Genomic DNA, 18,403 nt, shown 5'->3' on the forward strand with positions numbered 1-18,403 from the left:
CTTCATTGTCTCCCTGACTAGAACCTAAGCGGCTTGTGAGAAGCAACCTTAATATTCAGCCTCTATGAATAACACAGCACAGTTGAACTGATGCAGGATATACACCCTCACTGGTGCTTCTCATGATCAGAAGTGGAAGGTGAGAAGACTGGGTTAGGCTGGGTCAGAGGCAAAGTGGGAACTGTAGTCACAGGGCCTGCTGAGTCGGTCTGTGGGGCTAGTTACAGAGTTTGGCCACTGGCCTCATTACTGCTCAGCAGAGCCCCCGAAGCTAACCTGCCCTGATATGTGTTTGATGTGTTTCACTGCAAGGGGTTTTCTACTGTGTTATGGACTTAACTTCTTCAGGTTCAAGAGCCATCAATATGGAGAGAGAACCTGAAAAAGGCCAGAATACTACAGAGAGGAAAAGTGCAGGTACAATAAAGTCCTGAACCCATGCTGGCTTTGGCATTACTTTGATGCACAGGCAAGACTAGTAAAAGTGCTTGTTTAAAAAAAGTTCAAATATTTTCCCTTGCTTTTTGGCTTTTGCTCTAACATTTTCAAGGCTACTGATGAATTCAGGGTTCTTTCCCTGTTAGTCCTCCTCTGGGGGAGAGAACCAAGACAACCTTTTCTTACAGCCACCATCTTACATTTCTATAATTAACAAGTTAACAGAGTCTAGAGAGGTCTTCTCTCTCACTCCTCTCTATCGTGTGTGTGCGTGCACGCACGTGCATTTGTGTGTGTGTATGAATGTGACAGCATTGTCTATGACAGCAACAAATTACTTACAACTACACATCTTTCATTAGGTTAGTCAATAAATTATGGTATAACCTGGCATACAAAATACGCATTAATATGCAGCTATCAATGTATATGTGGATTCAACACTGAGAGATGATTTATTAGTTAATAAAAAAGAAAGGATGGGCTTCCCTGGTGGCACAGTGGTTGAGGGTCCACCTGCCGATGCAGGGGACACGGGTTCGTGCCCCGTTCCGGGAAGATCCCACATGCCGCAGAGCGGCTGGGCCCGTGAGCCATGGCCGCTGAGCCTGCGCGCCCGGAGCCTGTGCTCCGCAACGGGAGAGGCCACAACAGTGAGAGGCCCGCATACTGCAAAAAAAAAAAAGAAAAAAAGAGAAAGTCTCCAGATAACCTGAACGGCTCCCTCTCCTCCTTCCCTTCTTAACTCAAATGATACCACCCTTTTGGGGAGCTTCCCCAACCACCTGACTGAAAACTGCACCCATCTCAGCTCCTACTTTACTTTGGTCATCATCTACATCACCCTGTGACCTCTGTCTTATGTCCTGTCATCGTGCGTATTCCTTCACTAGCACACGAGCTCCCCCAAGGGCAGGGAATTTTATTGTGTTCACTGCTATAGCCTCAGAGGCTAGAACAATGCCTGACGCACAGCGGGCACTCACTCGATAGCTGTTAAAGTAATGAATAAAAACACATTTGTTTTAAAAAAGAAGTTTTGTCTTTATTAATAATAAACCAGTGAGGTTCAGTTTAAAACAACATTAAAAAGATGTTACGTCTTTTAATGCAATGTTAGCCCTTTATTACCGGGACCACTGTGAGCTGATGGAAGCTATGAGCCCCCCCTCTCCCTGCTCCCCGCCACTTCCCCAAATCCAGTACAATTTCAAGATATTCTGAGACTTTCCTGAAGTCTGTTTATAAAGTTCCAAAGGGTCCACTGACCCCAGGGTAACAGCACCTGGCTTAAAGCGTCCTCTGGCTTGGAATCACAATTTCTCCCCTATTCTAGTGACTCAAGGAATACGTATGACTCAAGTATCAGTCTTCCCCCACCGCACCCCACCATTAGCCAGTTAAGTGTTACAGAGATACCTTCTACACAGGATTCACCAGTTAGCGACGGTAAGCACAATGTCTGCAGCTGAGACCATGACAAACACCCAGATGAAAGCTGAAAGATCGAGTGAATAATCCAGAGATTTCAAACAGTACTGATGTTTACAGAGCACAGCCCAAAAATCTGGTAAAGTGAATTTTTTGCCTGTCAGCTAAAAGTCTGGAGTCACAATCTCAGAAAGATAGAAAAATCAGGATCTATTCCACATAGAATATATGTTTCAAATTTTACTATTTAAAGAGCAAAATCATAGGGAATATGCACATTTACCCAAGTGAAGTTTTCCATTCAATAGGAGAGAAATCAAATACGTTGTAATAAAGACTCTCCAGCTAAAAACTGAATATGAGATCAGTAAAACAACAAGAGTGATTTGACTGTGTTTTATTTCAGTGGGCACACTTTATTCATAACTGTCTCCAGGAGAACTAGGCTAGGTCTCAACCGGCAACAGTCACAGTTATTAAGCAAGTAAATACACCACCACTTTCGTGCTCTCCTTTATTTCTTTATGTCTTCAGTCTCATCTGGCTCTTTCTCTTGATGCTCTCTTTCCCACCTCATTTCTTTTAACTCTTGTCTGTATTTCCGTTCAATGAACCGCTTCTGATGGGCCATCTGGGGAAAGTTATCTGACACGAGGAGATATATTTTACACTTAATAAAGGAGAGCCAGCAGTGCACAGAATGATGCAAACTAAACATACACACATACGAACGAACATGTATTCATAGGAAATCTATATAGTTGTATTTTGTAAGGCAAGAGAAAAAAAAATTGCTTGCTTTCTTCTCTTATTCTTTTATCATTCGGGAACACAGTGGAAGTCTGGATCAGCAGTCGATTCTGGATTTCAGTATCTGATGTGAACTCGAGCATAAAAGGCACCGAAATACACAGGTATGTTAAAACATAGACATGTGGCTTCAGAATGTTTCCAGCTAAGGTGTTTTAACACAGTTCTCCTAGCAACAAGTGATTTTCAGGGAGAGATTAAAGGCTATAGCAAAAGGGAGTTGTATATTTTTACAAAGCTTAAACCAAAAACCTCAAACAAATAACGATATTATCACACCATTATTTACCAACAATTAAAGTTTCTGAAAAAAGTAAAAAGATCAGATGGACAAAAGGAGGCCACATCCTAAGTCACTATTTCTGATAATTCAATTTGTGAAGTTTATCATGAGAAGCTAAAAGCTACATGGGCAACAGCAACTCAAGTAGAGCACTTTCATTTGGTGAAAGGAAACATGTCACTCAATAGTACAGTTTACCCTACATTTAGTTTGATATTTGACCCTGCTCAAGAGTGTTGACACAGTGGAAATCTTGAATAAGATGTAAACGTTTTACAATTCATTTGTTATTTGTGGTATATAATGAGTGTAGCAATGGAGTGAGAAATCAAATATGGAACAAGAAAAAGTCATTTTACACACTTAGTCAACAAACACTTACACACTTCAGCAACAAATATCACAAAGGGATGCATGCACGAATGAGAGCAACACAAGTTATCTGGTAACAGAGGAGAAGGACACTATTCTCCCTAACCTGGTACGGGTCTGCTAAACACAAGAGGTACTACTTCATATTTGAAAATAGGAAGAATCAGCATGGCATGTTTGGGGGAAAGTTTGATTTTGTTGAGGTTGAAGCACAATAAACGTGGACATAAATATATAGTATATTCCTAACCCCCCTTCCTTTCAGCACAGTGTCCCATTTTTCACCCCAGGTGGGAGGAGGGACAGGGAGGGTGGTAGGAAAAGGATCTGAAAGGCAGGTGGTGAATCACCTAAGACCTAAGAGTCAGTGATTGACTTTAAACAAAAGAGGAGCCATAATGGCATATTTTAGAAATAAAACAGCAATAAAATCCTATTCTCTAAACGATATTAATTTGATTCCTTATGTACTGTATAAAACACAGGTTTCAAGTATTAAGAGTACTTAATTCCACCACTCAGATCTAGCCATAGATAAGCTTTTAGAATATATCCTTATAATAAGCACTTTTCCTATGAAGTATACTCCACACACACACGCAATGTAAGTGTGCACATATATTACACAGACACGTGAACACTTAAAATCATTCCCCCAGCCATCCTTACATTGGGAGAGTATAGTTATAGGCACATTTTGATGGGTACACTTGGGTTGGTAAACTACTGCCCACAGGCCAGATACAGCCCTCTACCTGTTTTGGTAAATAAGATTTTATTGGAACACAGACACCAGCCATCTGCATACTACCCGAGCCTACGGGCTACAGTGGCAGAGGTGCATAATTGTGACAGAGTACTTACTATCTGGTCCTTTATAGAAAATGTTTGTCAATCTCTGGGATAATTTATTTAAACATTTCCCTACCTTCAAACGTGCAGTTTGACTGGTTGATTTTTTGGCTATTACAAACCAAGCTGTCACGTTTATCGTGGTAGGTGAACTTTAGCTCATAGCTCCAATTATTTTCTTAGGTTTGACTCCTAGAAATGAAATCTCTAGATCAAAGGGTATGAACCTCTTTAAGGACCTGATACAGACAGCCAAACTGTTTTCCAGCAGTTTAAACAATTCCCTTCCACCAGTATGCATGTGGAGGCCAGTCTCAGAATCAGCCATCTCTCCAGTATGTTTTATGGTTGAAAGCAAACAAACCAAAAACTCAAAAGATCATCTCTAGCAACCCTACAGCTGGAAAATGGAGTCTCATTTTTAGTTCAATATGTGATTATACACATATAAAAAAGCTCCACAACAGAGTCAACAAAACTCTCAGTGAAGATTCCATGGACATGGGACCCTGGTAACACCAGCTTCTGCCCCCAGGACTCCTCCCCCTGCCCCCACCCACAAGCTATCATCCGCCAATTACCACTTGGCTCCCGGCCCTCCTGCCTTTCCTGGAATCTCTCCCAGGCTGAGCATCCAGGGCCTCTTTACCTTTAGCTTCCCGCACTTTGCTCTCGCCCACACTGAGCTGGCGTTTGAAGCATGAGGGAACTGCACTGTCAGGTTTTACCCACAGGTTCTGCTGAGCGGCACGATATACCTCAGAAGAAAACTTCCTTGCACTTAAGCCTTCAATTTACAAAAGACTCTGTAGTTCCCTATAGGGTCAATTATATAATTGAAGTTTCTTCAACCCAGCCATCCCACTCTTGGGAATCCAACCCTTAGAACTAAAAGCAGCAATACAGCGTCTTTTATTATCAACAATGATAAAAAGACAGAAACAGTGTCCACCAAAAATTTTAAAAGCTGAATAAAATACGGCATGAAATATTATGCAGCCCTTAAGAAAGAATGAATTGGAGCCACTATGACCTGCAGGGCTGCCCGTGATGTATTATTTAGCAAGAAAAGAAAGATGCAGAGAAGTACGTAAATATCCTGTCTTAATAAAACAATGGCTAAAAACTAAAAAGGAAAAAACCATCACAGGTTTAAGATTTTAGAAGTATAGAGAAATATGTAGAATGAAATATACTAAGTCACTCACATGGGTTACCTGTGCTGAGAGTGGGACTCTATACAAAACAGGAAAATGAAAATCAAAAAGCATTTGGGAATACTTTTTTTTAAATTATAAGCCAATTTTATACATATCTTACATTCTACTACACTCTGTCTGGAGAATAATTATGAAGAAAAGATCACATTTTATCAGTACTTACCATTTTTCTACTTCCCCATTTTCTTTCCATAAAATACTCATTACATTATGAACATATAATTATAGAAAAAGAGATAGGCTTACATTTTTCAAGTGCATCCATTGCTGCTCCCATTTCTGCTTGCTGAATACTATTAAATAAAATAAAGACAAGGTACATTTTAAGATTTTTTTTTTCAAAAACACAAAGCATGGCTCCAAATTATTCAGCCTGATTTTCTTTCATATTTCGTTCATAAAATTTTATCTGATTACTTCTACTGTCACATACTGAATTGCACAGATAGGAATACACACAAGGGCATGCAGAAATGTCATTTATTTGCACAAAGCCTGTTAAGTTATTCATTCCACACCTTTAACACTGCAATAAAATGCCTTCCATCTATATTAGGTCTGAAGTATTTCTTACTTAAATTTGAACATCTTCAGTGTAAAGTTTAAGAGGCAAAGAGTAAAAAAATACACGTGTAGACAGACTTCAAATCATTTCTCAGTTTAAGATATAAATTGGAAGGTTCAAAGAAAGGTGATAACATACGAAATTCTTTTTACCTGAAGATGTGAGCTCAAGTGAGTAGTAATAAGAGATCAAGTGTCTAATGGCTGTGTCATGCATGACATGTTCTATGAAATGCTTGCAGCAGTGTTGGGTAACTTAAACTGGACAGACCTCACCTGTGCACCAGGTAATGTTCTTTCCTCAAGGTAGCCAAAACCCTTTAGGCAATGGCATTCCCACTGCTCAAGGCCGATTCTCAAGTTTGGGGCTGAGCTTGGTGGGGACATTAAGCCTTGGGATTCACTTTGCTATTACCCTCGAATACTCTGTACTCTGAGTTTAAAAAGACAGGCTGCAGAGTTTGGAAATACCAAGCAGGAACCTGCCAGACACACAGGATGTTCATGTGAAGAAATTTAAAGTATCTTCTTCTCATACCTTGGGCCTTTCCCACAGCCGATTCTTTCTCCCTTGAAGTAGACAGCCACGGTATAGGTCCTAGCATGGGATGGCCCCACTGTCTGCAGAGTCCTGGAAGGAAAAGGAAAAACATTAATTACGTAAAGTGTTACTTAATTGTTATTGCTAATATATAACTCCAAGAAAAACCATGTGACTTATTGCTTAGGGAGAGGAAGGTAAAATTAACAGGGAAATTAAAGGAGTAAGGTTTTGATTTGCTAACGTGACAAATATAGAGAGCTTTGAAGTAGGAAATTTTAAAAATTCTACAGTGGATTTTTATATACACATATTTTTCCCAAAGCATTATAAACAGTATCTGAAGGCGAACAACGAAGGGTAAAATATTTTTTAACAATTTCAAAGTGTTATTCCTAGTATCATAAAATTAACAAACTTTTGTCAGTGAAAAGTTGGCCATTTCAGTCTGTTCATTGTTTTTCAGTGCTAATCACCGCGAAAAATCATAAATATTTGGGTAATGCACCTCAAGCCAGAGCTGAATGGCTTCACACCCTTTACGGATTCTTTCTAATGTCTGGTATCTTATCTAAAAGATCAGAAAATACATTTAATTTCTGAAACATCAGAGATCAATTCAAAGGTATGCTATGATGTGGAGTACACAACACAATTGCCAAAAAACAAAACTCCAGGCACTCTGGATTTTAATGACAAGGTGCAGATTTCAAATGTGGTAAAACTGATAACTTCATGGAAAAGGGAAATTAAACGCAGCCAACAAAGATAATGGAATGAACACAGTAATCTTGAAAAAACTATGTAAAACAACCCCATCATCTTGATAAAAAAGAACAAGCTCATCACGTACTTTCATTTGGGGGATATATAAGAAGGGAGCAGTCATTTCCTTTGTGTGTATATACTCACTAGGATGAAAGTACACGGATGGCTTCTTAAAGGTAGTGCTTATTATAGTAATCATGCTGGCGCTATGAGAAGTTTATCATCCTCATTTTATTTATTGAACTTTAATTATCACTTTGATGAGGAAATACTTTGAGCCTTTCATGTCATACAGTTTGGATGTTCATTATGCTTATTAGACACATGTTAAAGTGCTGTTTCTAAACATTTGGTTTTTTTCCCAATAAGTAAAGGAATCATTGTTTAGCAGTGACAGCTTCTTGGGACAATTTATAGCAGCCTGCTGTGGGGTGACTCAACCTTCTCTTGGCCTCAGTTTTTCTTTTAGTGAAAAAGCCTATAACGTGTTGTGACTATTAAATAAAAACATAAAAAAGGATTTAAATTCCCGGCTGCCACTCTGGTGTTTTCCCTTGAGTACTGTGAAGTCTGAGAAAGTCCGCAGGAAGGGGCTTTTATTCCATATGAAACACTCACACAAATGTGTGTACTTGCACCCATGTGTGTACAGAGACGGGGGTAACCCAGTCCTAAAACTAGATACTTAAACATCCTTAGAAACACATATCCAGACCATACCTTGGGAGGCAACCCAGTTATTTTGATAATCCCTCCCTTTTGTAATTCCTCTTTGAAACCACCTTCTAAGACCACCTTCTGAGACCACCCTCTGAAACCACCTTCTGAATGTCTCATGATAATTACTCTACTTCAGAGTCAAACCTCCTGTTTTCATCAAAACTGGTGTTACGTGTTTAGTGACCTGCGTTTCCTTTGAATGACTTTTGGCTACTACTCAAAGGATAAAGATGTGTCACTAAAGATATTCAAATGTACACGGCAGCTTTTAGTACACATTCTGAAAAGAAAAGTTCCAAATATTTGAATAATATAGCAGCGGTGAAGAACTGCCCTGCTTTTTACAGTGATTGCCTATCAGGCAATCGGGACAGAGGCCAGCAGGGCCTCAAAGAGAGACACACAAGTACTGTTACAAACAAACAAGCACACACCATCTAATCTAGATGCGTAGGCAGCAGGGGTTATAAGAAATAAGAAGACAACTATAAGAATGTACATAAAACAATTTAACCTAAATTTTTCTGATCTTGATCAGAAAAATTATCTGAGCATGTCTTTCTCCCAGGGAGCAGTTCCCAAAGCATTTTAGAGATGGGAGAAAGCACAGATAATCGCATGTGACCCACTTACTTAGAGCTCAAAGACTGAGAGGCCCAAAGAGTTTGAGCATTGGGCCCAGAGTCAAGACGTCTCCATGCAGGACTCACGTGGCCGTTACCCCACAGTGATTAGTTTTTCCTCCAGGCACATGGAGCATTACTCTAAGCTTCCCGGATCCAGCAGCCTGTGGGCAGCAGGTACTCACTTGTACAGAGGAATGTCTGGCTCTTTTCCTTCTGTCCTAAGTGTCAAGCAACACTGCTGAAGCTGGGATTTGGGGTCATTCCAATCCTGATTCAAAATGAACTCCTGCAACAAGTCCCCAAAAAGTTTTTAGTAAAGGGTTCTAGAATCACCAAGCATAGAGCATACAACCAATTTAAATTTTATAGGAGCTTACTTTTAATCGTGGAAAGAAACAAACATTCATGAAAGTATGAACATATTCCAAATCCTTATCAATGTACAGAGCTGCAATAAATGCTGAAAAAGAGAATACGTAAAAATAAGCCACGATGCATTGCCATTTACTAGAAAGAGTACAAGCCCTAGACTTTTTTTTTTTTTTCTTGTAGAAGCTTTTATTTCAGTGATTAAAAGAACGCAGTAAATGGAAACTATGCTGATTTACATTAGGCATGCACCTCTACCTGAAACTGCTGTTAGTTTTTGACTGGCCTAAATCTTTATAACTTATTTTTTCATTTAGGCACATCTTTAAATTTTTTTGGACTCTGACATACAGGGTAAGTTAACTTGTTCCTTGTGGCAGTTTAGTATGAGAATTATGTTCGCTGGCTAGATTCCTTTAACTAAAGGCCTCTAGACTCTCAGGCTACCTGTACTAGCTCAAGACTGTACTTTACATACAGATATTTAAGTGAATCACAGTATAAGGGAGGGAGATAACCTAGAAAGGTGAAATGTACTGTATGAATAATCCATACATTTTTTTTCCAGCACTGATAATCAAACATTAGATAAGGAGGCCTACAGGAAAGTACCAAATTACTCTTTCCCCCACTGCTGCCCTTTCTGAGAGACACAAAGATGTATATCGATCTCTCCAGAAATCTGAAAGGAATCCAACAAATAACAGATTATTACCTATGTGGTCCCACTATCAAACTATAGAGCAGTTCCACTATTAAAATTGTAGGAAGCAGTTAATGGGACTATGAGGAAAGCATCGTCCCACATACAGTAATATACATCTAGTAGAGTTTTCCATTCATCTGTCAATTGTTTTCCCAAGATTAGCATTAAAAAACACAACCCCAAACACATTTGACCCTCAAACCACCCCCACACACAAAAATTGGTCTCTGTTCATTCTCAGATGACAGGATGTCCCAAGAGTGACAAAGGTGGGAGCCGATCCCCCCACAGCCTTTTCTTCAACCATCCCATCAACTGCTCTTCATTTCTTGAACTACCTTCCTTTTCCAAAGAGGTAATACTCAGGTCAGTCAGAAAGGCTTTCTGAGAAGACTGGCTTGGATTTCTGGGTCTGTTCCAGTCGATTCAAGATGAATTGGCTTGTATCAATGAAGCGCTCAACGCAGTTCACAAAACAGGCCTCAGCCCGACTGTCCAACTTTGGCCCAGGCTTGTCCATGCACTTTTCCCAACAAAGTTCCGTCATCTGGTGCACCAGCTGCTGGAAGCGCTGCTTCTGAGTCTCTACCTCGATGAAATGCTGCAGCTGCGGGTCGACCGAGCCCAAACCCGCTGCGGAGGAAGACGAGGAGGACTCCATCCCAGCGCGGCCACGCGTGCCGAGACAAACTCCGCACCAACTCACCGACCTTCCCAAGTCCTAGACTTTTAAGAAACGTTAACTTCCAAGCCCTCTTTATTTTTTAGCATTACCGTTTCATCTTTCTTCAAACAAGAACTACTCTTTATCACTAATATTAAAAGCAGCAATAGAGATGTATAATTAAGATGCAAAACCACAAAGACCAAATGACGTTTGACTAAGGGATAAATGAATAATTAGTTAAAATGATACACAAAGTGCTGCTGTATAGCAGGGAAAGAATGACACCTGGGAACACAACCATGTTAACATCAAATAGATCAAAATAAAACTTGAAGATCAGATGTGATGCCAGAATGAGCACATCCTTGGGGCCTGCTATTCTTAACACTGACCTTGAGGAGGTCACCCATTTACAAGGGTTTGTGTTACCTTTCATCAACAGATATGGGACAATTTATAGATTCAATCTGCCGAAACAGAGAAAAAATTAATACTGCGCTTAATGACAATTAAACAATATAACCAAATTTGCATTAAAAAATGGGGACCCCAAAGACAGCTTCATTAAAAGGTACCTTCACCACACAAACAAACGGCGAGTTTTTAAAAGGAGGAATAAAAATAGCTTTTGTTGAGCTAAAAAAAGCCAGTGAGACTGATGATCACTCAACTTACTTTTTTTCTAATTCTAATCTTAAGTTACTTTTCTTTAATTGAAAAAGAAGTTCTTTTAAGCTCCTTAGTCAGATTGCCTTTGCACTTTGTAAATCAGCTGATCTTGCATGGTAGACTTTAATATCTGTATATAATTCCAATTGCCAAAAATACCAAAACATTAAAAAAAAAAAGGTTCCAAGACCCAGTGAATGGCCCACTTATTTTACAGTAGTATCAGAAACAATAAAATTGTGTGTATAATCCTTTAGTTAGCTATAATAGGATTACTTATAATGCTACGAGACCATATCAGATGGTCTGATAACTGCAAAAGATGACAACATTGTCCATAGAGCTTTGAGTTCATTCACAACAATAGATAACTGTTTTAGTATTTAGGGAATAAATTACCTTCTTTCTTCTAGGCCTCTATCTAAAGGCTGCTGGGTGGCAAAAACAGCTATGATTCACTATTTCCAATCTTCACATTCTGTTACTGTTTCACACAAAGAGATGTGATGGCTGAGCATTAGGATGGAGGGGCGTAGGGTGAGGAGGGGGGAGCATTAGTGAACACAGACTGAACATTAATTCATTATCCACAAGTCTTTTTTTTTTTAATTTTTATTGGAGTATGGCTGCTTTACAATGTTGTGTTAGCCTCCACTGCTCATTATTCACAAGTCTTAATTCCAAATTATTCTCCTTCAAACAAGCTTTGGAGAGAAGCATAAATAAAAATTAAAATAGAGAAGAGGTTTCTTTAATCAGAAGATAATAATAATGAGAAGCAGCATAAATTTGGTCCATTGATTTAAACTTGAACCTGCAGGTTAAGAGAAAAGCTTTATTCCCTAGGACTCACATTCCAAAAGGTCGGCCAAGGTCTTGGTCCTAAGGGCCACAGGCCTCTTGGTCTTGTCGTTGGTGATGGCGTATTCCTGCATGCCCAATTCCTCTGCTACCTTGGCTTGAGTTCTGTTATTCACCAAAGAGCTTCGCAACAGCTGGCCAAAAGGAATTGAGGTACATTTAGAAACCATTTCACTTTTGGTCTCTCTCTTGCTCCTGTGTTGGGCCCACCCAGCCTAGACCACAGGGACACCTAGGCAAGCAATGGCTTAAGTTCTCAACCACCACCCCCAGGCAACAGTGACAAATTCCATATGCTTCTAGTTTCTCCTTAATAACTTACTCTGCTCTTGGATTTTACCTAACTGACATTTAAATAGTTCATTTAGTTGTTTAGTAGCAGTGAGCAGTGTTGGGGGAGATGCTATACTATACTAAAGGTCAAAGATTCCATTAAGTTTAATGTTACTAAACCAAGGAGCATTAAAACTTTAAAAAAATCAACTTATTGAAGTATAATTTGCATACAATAAAATGCACCCATTTTAAGTATAGGTAAATGAGTTTTGACAAGCTTCTACATTTCTGTTACCCCAAACAAGTTCCCTGGCCCCTTGGCGACCAATCAATCCAATCCATCTATCACCAGGCAAGCTTGACCTACTTTCTGTCACTGTACGTTAGTTTTAAAGGAGCCTTTTTTAAAAAGTCAAAAATAAGCTTCACATTTTATGGCACTGATGCTAATTTTGATATCACAGGATTTGGGGAAGTGACGCTTTAGTATTATTTAAAATATTGAAATTATTTATTTACATTTTACTTTCATTCTTTAAAGATTTATATTGTATATATATATATATATATATCAGATTTATATGTATATATATATATATAAAGATTATATATACTATATATCCTGACTCATAGTTTTTCAAGCTGAGACCCTTTATTTTTAATCAAATTAAAATGCAATTTCCGTATTTCAACTTCAGGAATTCCAAACAAAAATTTCTACTGGGAATTTCAGTCAGCTAGCAGTCCTCTAAAAGGACCATCCAAGTAGTAACATTAAACAGTGCATGGAAATTGTACAACCAGTCTATTGTGGACGTGCCCATAAAACAAGCATGGCTTAGGAACTTAAGTCACTGATCACTCACTAAAGGAAGGTGGGGAGGGAGGCTGGAGAAAGTGGGTAGATACAAAGATGAGAACTCACCAAACAAAAGCTGAAAGTAATTATCCCCAATCTCTAAGATTTGGGGGAATAAAGTACCTAAAACTAGAACTTTTTCTTACAGCAGATAAAACAAACTCTTGGTCTAGTACAATTTCTTCCTGCTAAGGAATAACCCTGACACCAGGGCCAAGGAACAGGAAGCACTGCAAGTTATGCTGGTATTATATCCCCTGCCGTTCCACATCGAACTCTGTTTATTAGATGCAAGTTTTATGCTCTGTGGCTCCACAGTGTCAACTGAGCTTATAAAAATCAAGATTTATCCTCAATGCCTGAGACTGCAACCTTGACAATAGATAAATAAGAAACAATATGTTCTTAATTTGTCTGACAATGATTCATGAAGCAGAAATACAACTTGATCTTCACATGCCATGCTTGCTGTTGAGTTAGACTGTTATTCTTTGCTTGTCTCTGCTCCTTTCCTCTTCCGATTGCCCCTAAACTCAATCTTTTCTTCAATACAGTGTTTTCATTAAAATTAATATCCACAGAGAAGCTCAAAATTAAAAAGGCCTAGCATATAACGTTAAAAAGAAGACACAACCAGGGAATTCCCTGGTGGTCCAGTGGTTAAGACTCAGCACTTTCACAGCTGTGGCCCAGGTTCAATCCCTGGTCGGGGAACTAAGATGCTGCAAGCCATGCGGCGCAGCCAAAAATAACAAAACAAAACAAAACAAAAACGCAACCATTAGGGAGCCCACCAGTCTAATATCTTGTAATTACAGAATAACTGAGCTGGAAGCTGGAAGGGAGACATCTTTTTCAGTCTGGATTTATAATGGGGGAGGGGGAGGTTCACAAAGTACAGGCCATGGGGGAACAGAAGGGCTATTTTGAGAATATGGCTATGCTGCGTGAACTAGCTTCTCTCTCAGTACATGCTTTTGGTGAGAGGAGAAAACTCTAACTTGGGCTGCATGTATGGAGATTTCATGCCTTAGAATCATGGCATGCCTGATGTACATATGAGCTCACACAAACCAAAATATGTCACTGGTTATTGGGCCCCAGCTGCCGCCTTCCAGCCTCAGGGCTCCTCATTCGGTGCTGAGCAGTAATGCTGCCTGACAGGGAAGGAGGAAAGCAGTGAGGATGTAAACAGAAACACTACCAATTTTATTTAAGATATGCCCCGATGGGTCTCAAAGCACCGGCAGGGTGGCCAGCAGAAGGTGAGATCTTTCAGTTCTTGCCAAAACTTGGAGCCTGAACCAAAAGTCAGTGGGGGAGAAGGAAGATATAAATCATCCATATTTTTAGAGTCAGTTTAAATTTAGAAGATGGGTTGAAAAGAGGTAAGACGTTGCTCTTAAACAACAAAGTCTGAATGGCAGTTCTTTAAATGACAGCCTCCATCCTTGCCCTTTGCTGAACCCTGTTTCAGAATAAATCATGCTGTTTGCCAACGAGTGAGATCATGAGGGGATCACAAGGCAAAAAACCACCTAAAGTTATGGCAGTTCAGTGCAACAGCTGTGGAGGCTGATGCTATAGCAGACCCTGGGCTGCTGGCTGAAGATCTGATCAACATCCCGTGGCTGCCCTCTGAGAGCCGCTAATCTCTGAAGGAAGCCATACACAAAGTGGCCAATGCAATGCACTGTGACAGTTGCAGTGACAGCAGAGGCCACAGCACACGCAGGTACTCTTCTCCAACCCAGCTTTTCAAAAAGGCCTCCTGGAGGACCTGACCCCTGAGTAAAAACGTTTCAGAGGCTTGTTGACCTAGCTGGCTGTTATAACAGAATCATTAGTTAGTTCTGTCATACTGGTACTCAGGCCTCTTCCAAGAACCAAGGGATTAGAATTTCTGGACAAGTACGTTTTTAAAAATTTTATGTAGGTGGATTCTGATGAATGTAGAGTCAGAACTGAAAAGAATGCATCTGCCAGTGGGAGAAGAATGGGTGCAATGGTCTGAGTGTTTGTGTCACTGCAAAATTCATATGTTGAAATCCTAACCCCTAAAGGTGATGGCATTAGGAGGTGGGGGCCCCTGGAAGGTGATTAGGTCATGAGAGTGGAGCCCTCATGAATGGGAGCAATGCCCTTATAAAAGAGGCCCCTATCAGCACAGACACCAGAGACAAGCAGGAAACACTAAGGCTGCTGCTGCAGCCACCAAGAAGCCTGTCTGCAAGCACAGGTCACTATCCACACCTCCCCTCCTGGGAGCCTGTGCAGCCCGCCACTGCCAGGGTCCCGTGATCCAGGGACAACTTCCCCAGGAGAACACACGGCGTGTCTCAGGCTGGTGCAACGTCATGCCAGCCTCTGCCGCCGCAGGCTCCCCCCGCACTCCATACCCCTCCCTCCGCCTGGCCTGAGTGAGCCAAAGCCCCCGAATCAGCAGCTCCTTTAACCCGATCCTGTCTGAGCAAAGAACAGATGACCTCAGGAGACCTACATGCAGAGGCAGGGCCAAATCCAAAGCTGAATGCCAGGAGCTGTGCGAACAAAGAAGAGAAAGGGAAATCTCTCCCTGCAGCCTCAGGAGCAGGGGATTAAATCTCCACAATCAACTTGATGTACCAGCATCTATGGAATACCTGAATAGACAACGAATCCTCCCAAAATTGAGGCAGTGGACTTTGGGAGCAACTGTAGGCTTGGGGTTGGCTTTCTGCATCTAATTGGTTTCTGGTTTCATGTTTATTTTAGTTTAGTATTTAGAGCTTACTATCATTGGTAGATTTGTTTATTGATTTGGTTGCTTTCTTCCTTTTTTTTTTTTTTTAATATATATATATTTTTTCCTTTTCCTCTTTCTGTGAGTGTGTAGGTGTATGCTTCTTTGTGTTATTTTGTCTGTATAGCTTTGCTTTTACTATTTGTCCTAGGGTTCTCTCTGTCCATTTTTGGCTTTTTTTGTTTCTTTGTTTTTTAGTATAGTTTTTAGTGCTTGTTATCAATGGTGGATTTGTTTTTTGGTTTGGTTGCTCTCTTCTTCCTTTCTTTTTAAAATTAATTATTCACTTTTTTATTTTTAATAATTTATTTTTAGTAACTTTATTTTATTTATTTTTCTTTCTTTCTTCCTTTATCTTTCTCTCTTTTTTTCTGAGCTGAGTGGCTGACAGGGTGTTGGTGCTCCAACTGGGTGTCAGGCCTGAGCCTCTGAGGTGGGAGAGTCGAGTTCAGGACGTTGGTCCACGAGAGACCTCTGGGCCCCACATAGTATCAAACAGCGAAAGCTCTCCCAGAGATTTCCATCTCAACTCTAAGACCCAGCTCCACTCAACAACCAGCAAGCTACAGTGCTGGACACCTTATGCCAAACAACTAGCAAGACAGGAACACAACCGCACTCATTAGCAGAGAGGCTGCCTAAAATCATAATAAGTTCACAGATATCCCAAAACACACCACCGGACATGGTCCTGCCCACCAGAAAGACAAGATCCAGGCTCATCCACCAGAACACAGGAACCAGTCCCTGCCACCAGGAAGCCTACACAACCCACCGAACCAACCTTACCCACTGGGGGCAGACACCAAAAACAACAAGAACTATGAACCTGCAGCCTGTGAAAAGGAGACCCCAAACACGGTAAGTTAAGCAAAATGAGAAGACAGAAAAACACACAGCAGATGAAGGAGCAAGGCATAAACCCACTAGACCAAACAATTGAAGAGGAATAGGCAGGTGACCTGAAAAAGAATTCAGAGTAATGATATAAAGATGATCCAAAATCTTGGAAATAGAATGGAGAAAATACAAGAAACATTTAACAAGGACCTAGAAGAACTAACAGCAAACAAACGATGATGAACAACAAAATAAATGAAATTAAAAATTCTCTAGAAGGAATAAATAGCAGAATAACTGAGGCAGAAGAATGGATAAGTGATGTGGAAGATAAAAGAGTGGAAATAACTACCACAGAGCAGAAAAAAAAAAAAGAATGAAAAGAATTGAGGACAGTCTCAGAAACCTCTGGGACATTAAACGCACCAACATTTGAATTACAGGGGTCCCAGAAGAAGAAGAGAAAAAAAAAGGGATTGAGAAAATATTTGAAGAGACTACAGTTGAAAACTTCCTTAATATGGGAAAGGAAATAATCAAGTCCAAGAAACACAGAGAGTCCCATACAGAATGAATCCAAGGAGGAACATGACAAGACACATATTAATCAAACTATCAAAAATTAAATACAAAGAAAAAAATATTAAGAGCAGCAAGAGAAAAGCAACAAATGACAAACTAGGGAATCCCCATAAGGTTAACAGCTATCTTTCAGCAGAAACTCTGCAAGCCAGAAGGGAGTGGCAGGACATATTTAAAGTCATGAAAGGGAAAAACCTACAACCAAGATTACTCTACCCAGCAAGGACCTCTTTCAGATTCGACTGAGAAATTAAAACCTTTACAAACAAGCAAAAGCTAAGAGAATTCAGCACCACCAAACCAGCTTTACAACAAATGCTAAAGGAACTTCTCTAGGCAGGAAACATAAGAGAAGGAAAGGACCTACAATAACGAACCTAAAACAATTAAGAAAATGGTAATAGGAACATACATATCAATAACTACCTTAAATGTAAGTGGGTTAAATGCTCCAACCAAAAGACATAGACTGGCTGAATGGATACAAAAACAAGACCCGTATATATGCTGTCTACAAGAGACCCACTTCAGACCTAGGGACACATACAGACTGAAAGTGAGGTGATGGAAAAAGATATTCCATGCAAATGGAAATCAAAAGAAAGCTGGAGTAGAAATTCTCATATCACACAAAATAAACTTTAAAATAAAGACTATTACAAAAGCCAAAGAAGGACACTACATAATGATCAAGGGATTGATCCAAGAAGAAGATATAACAATTGTAAATATTTATGCACCCAAAATAGGAGCACCTCAATACATAAGGCAAATACTAACAGCCATAAAAGGGGAAATCGACAGTAACATATTCATAGTAGGGGACTTTAATACCTCACTTTCACCAATGGACAGATCATCCAAAATGAAAAACAAATAAGGAAACACAAGTTTTAAATGATACATTAAAGAAGATGGACTTAATTGATATTTATAGGACATTCCATCCAAAAACAACAGAATACACGTTCTTCTCAAGTGCTCATGGTGTTAACATCCTCCAGGATAGATCATATCTTGGGTCACAAATCAAGCCTTGGTAAATCTAAAAAAACTGAAATCGAATCAAGTATCTTTTCCGACCACAACACTATGAGACTAGATATCAATTACAGGGAAAAATCTGTAAAAAATACAAGCACATGGAGGCTAAACAATACACTACTA

At 39.9% G+C, this 18,403-nt stretch overlaps 2 protein-coding genes across 6 annotated transcripts in view; both read right to left on the bottom strand.

The window, feature by feature from the left end:
• Window positions 1–1,583: 1,583 nt before the first annotated feature.
• Window positions 1,584–18,403, bottom strand: part of DROSHA (drosha ribonuclease III) — a 130,231-nt gene continuing 113,411 nt past the window's right edge. For 3 of the 5 annotated variants that reach the window (XM_079916366.1, XM_079916367.1, XM_079916364.1), the window contains 6 exons: window positions 11,890–12,031; window positions 9,003–9,085; window positions 8,808–8,911; window positions 6,509–6,601; window positions 5,653–5,699; window positions 1,586–2,514 (listed from right to left, as the gene is read on the bottom strand). In XM_079916366.1, coding sequence (XP_079772492.1) covers window positions 2,384–2,514; window positions 5,653–5,699; window positions 6,509–6,601; window positions 8,808–8,911; window positions 9,003–9,085; window positions 11,890–12,031 — 600 coding nt within the window. In that variant the 3' untranslated portion in view covers window positions 1,586–2,383. Of the gene's footprint in view, window positions 2,515–5,652; window positions 5,700–6,508; window positions 6,602–8,807; window positions 8,912–9,002; window positions 9,086–11,889; window positions 12,032–18,403 lie in introns of all 5 variants that reach the window. The other 2 variants (XM_079916365.1, XM_079916368.1) reach the window with 2 other exon arrangements.
• Window positions 9,118–11,882, bottom strand: LOC307183623 (mitochondrial import inner membrane translocase subunit Tim8 A). Its single transcript, XM_079916370.1, has one exon. The coding sequence runs from the start codon at window positions 10,359–10,361 to the stop codon at window positions 10,068–10,070; it is 294 nt and encodes a 97-aa protein (XP_079772496.1). The 5' UTR covers window positions 10,362–11,882; the 3' UTR covers window positions 9,118–10,067.

The sequence above is a fragment of the Stenella coeruleoalba genome (genome assembly GCF_951394435.1).
Source record: "Stenella coeruleoalba genome assembly, chromosome: 3".
NCBI classification, from domain to species: domain Eukaryota; kingdom Metazoa; phylum Chordata; class Mammalia; order Artiodactyla; family Delphinidae; genus Stenella; species Stenella coeruleoalba.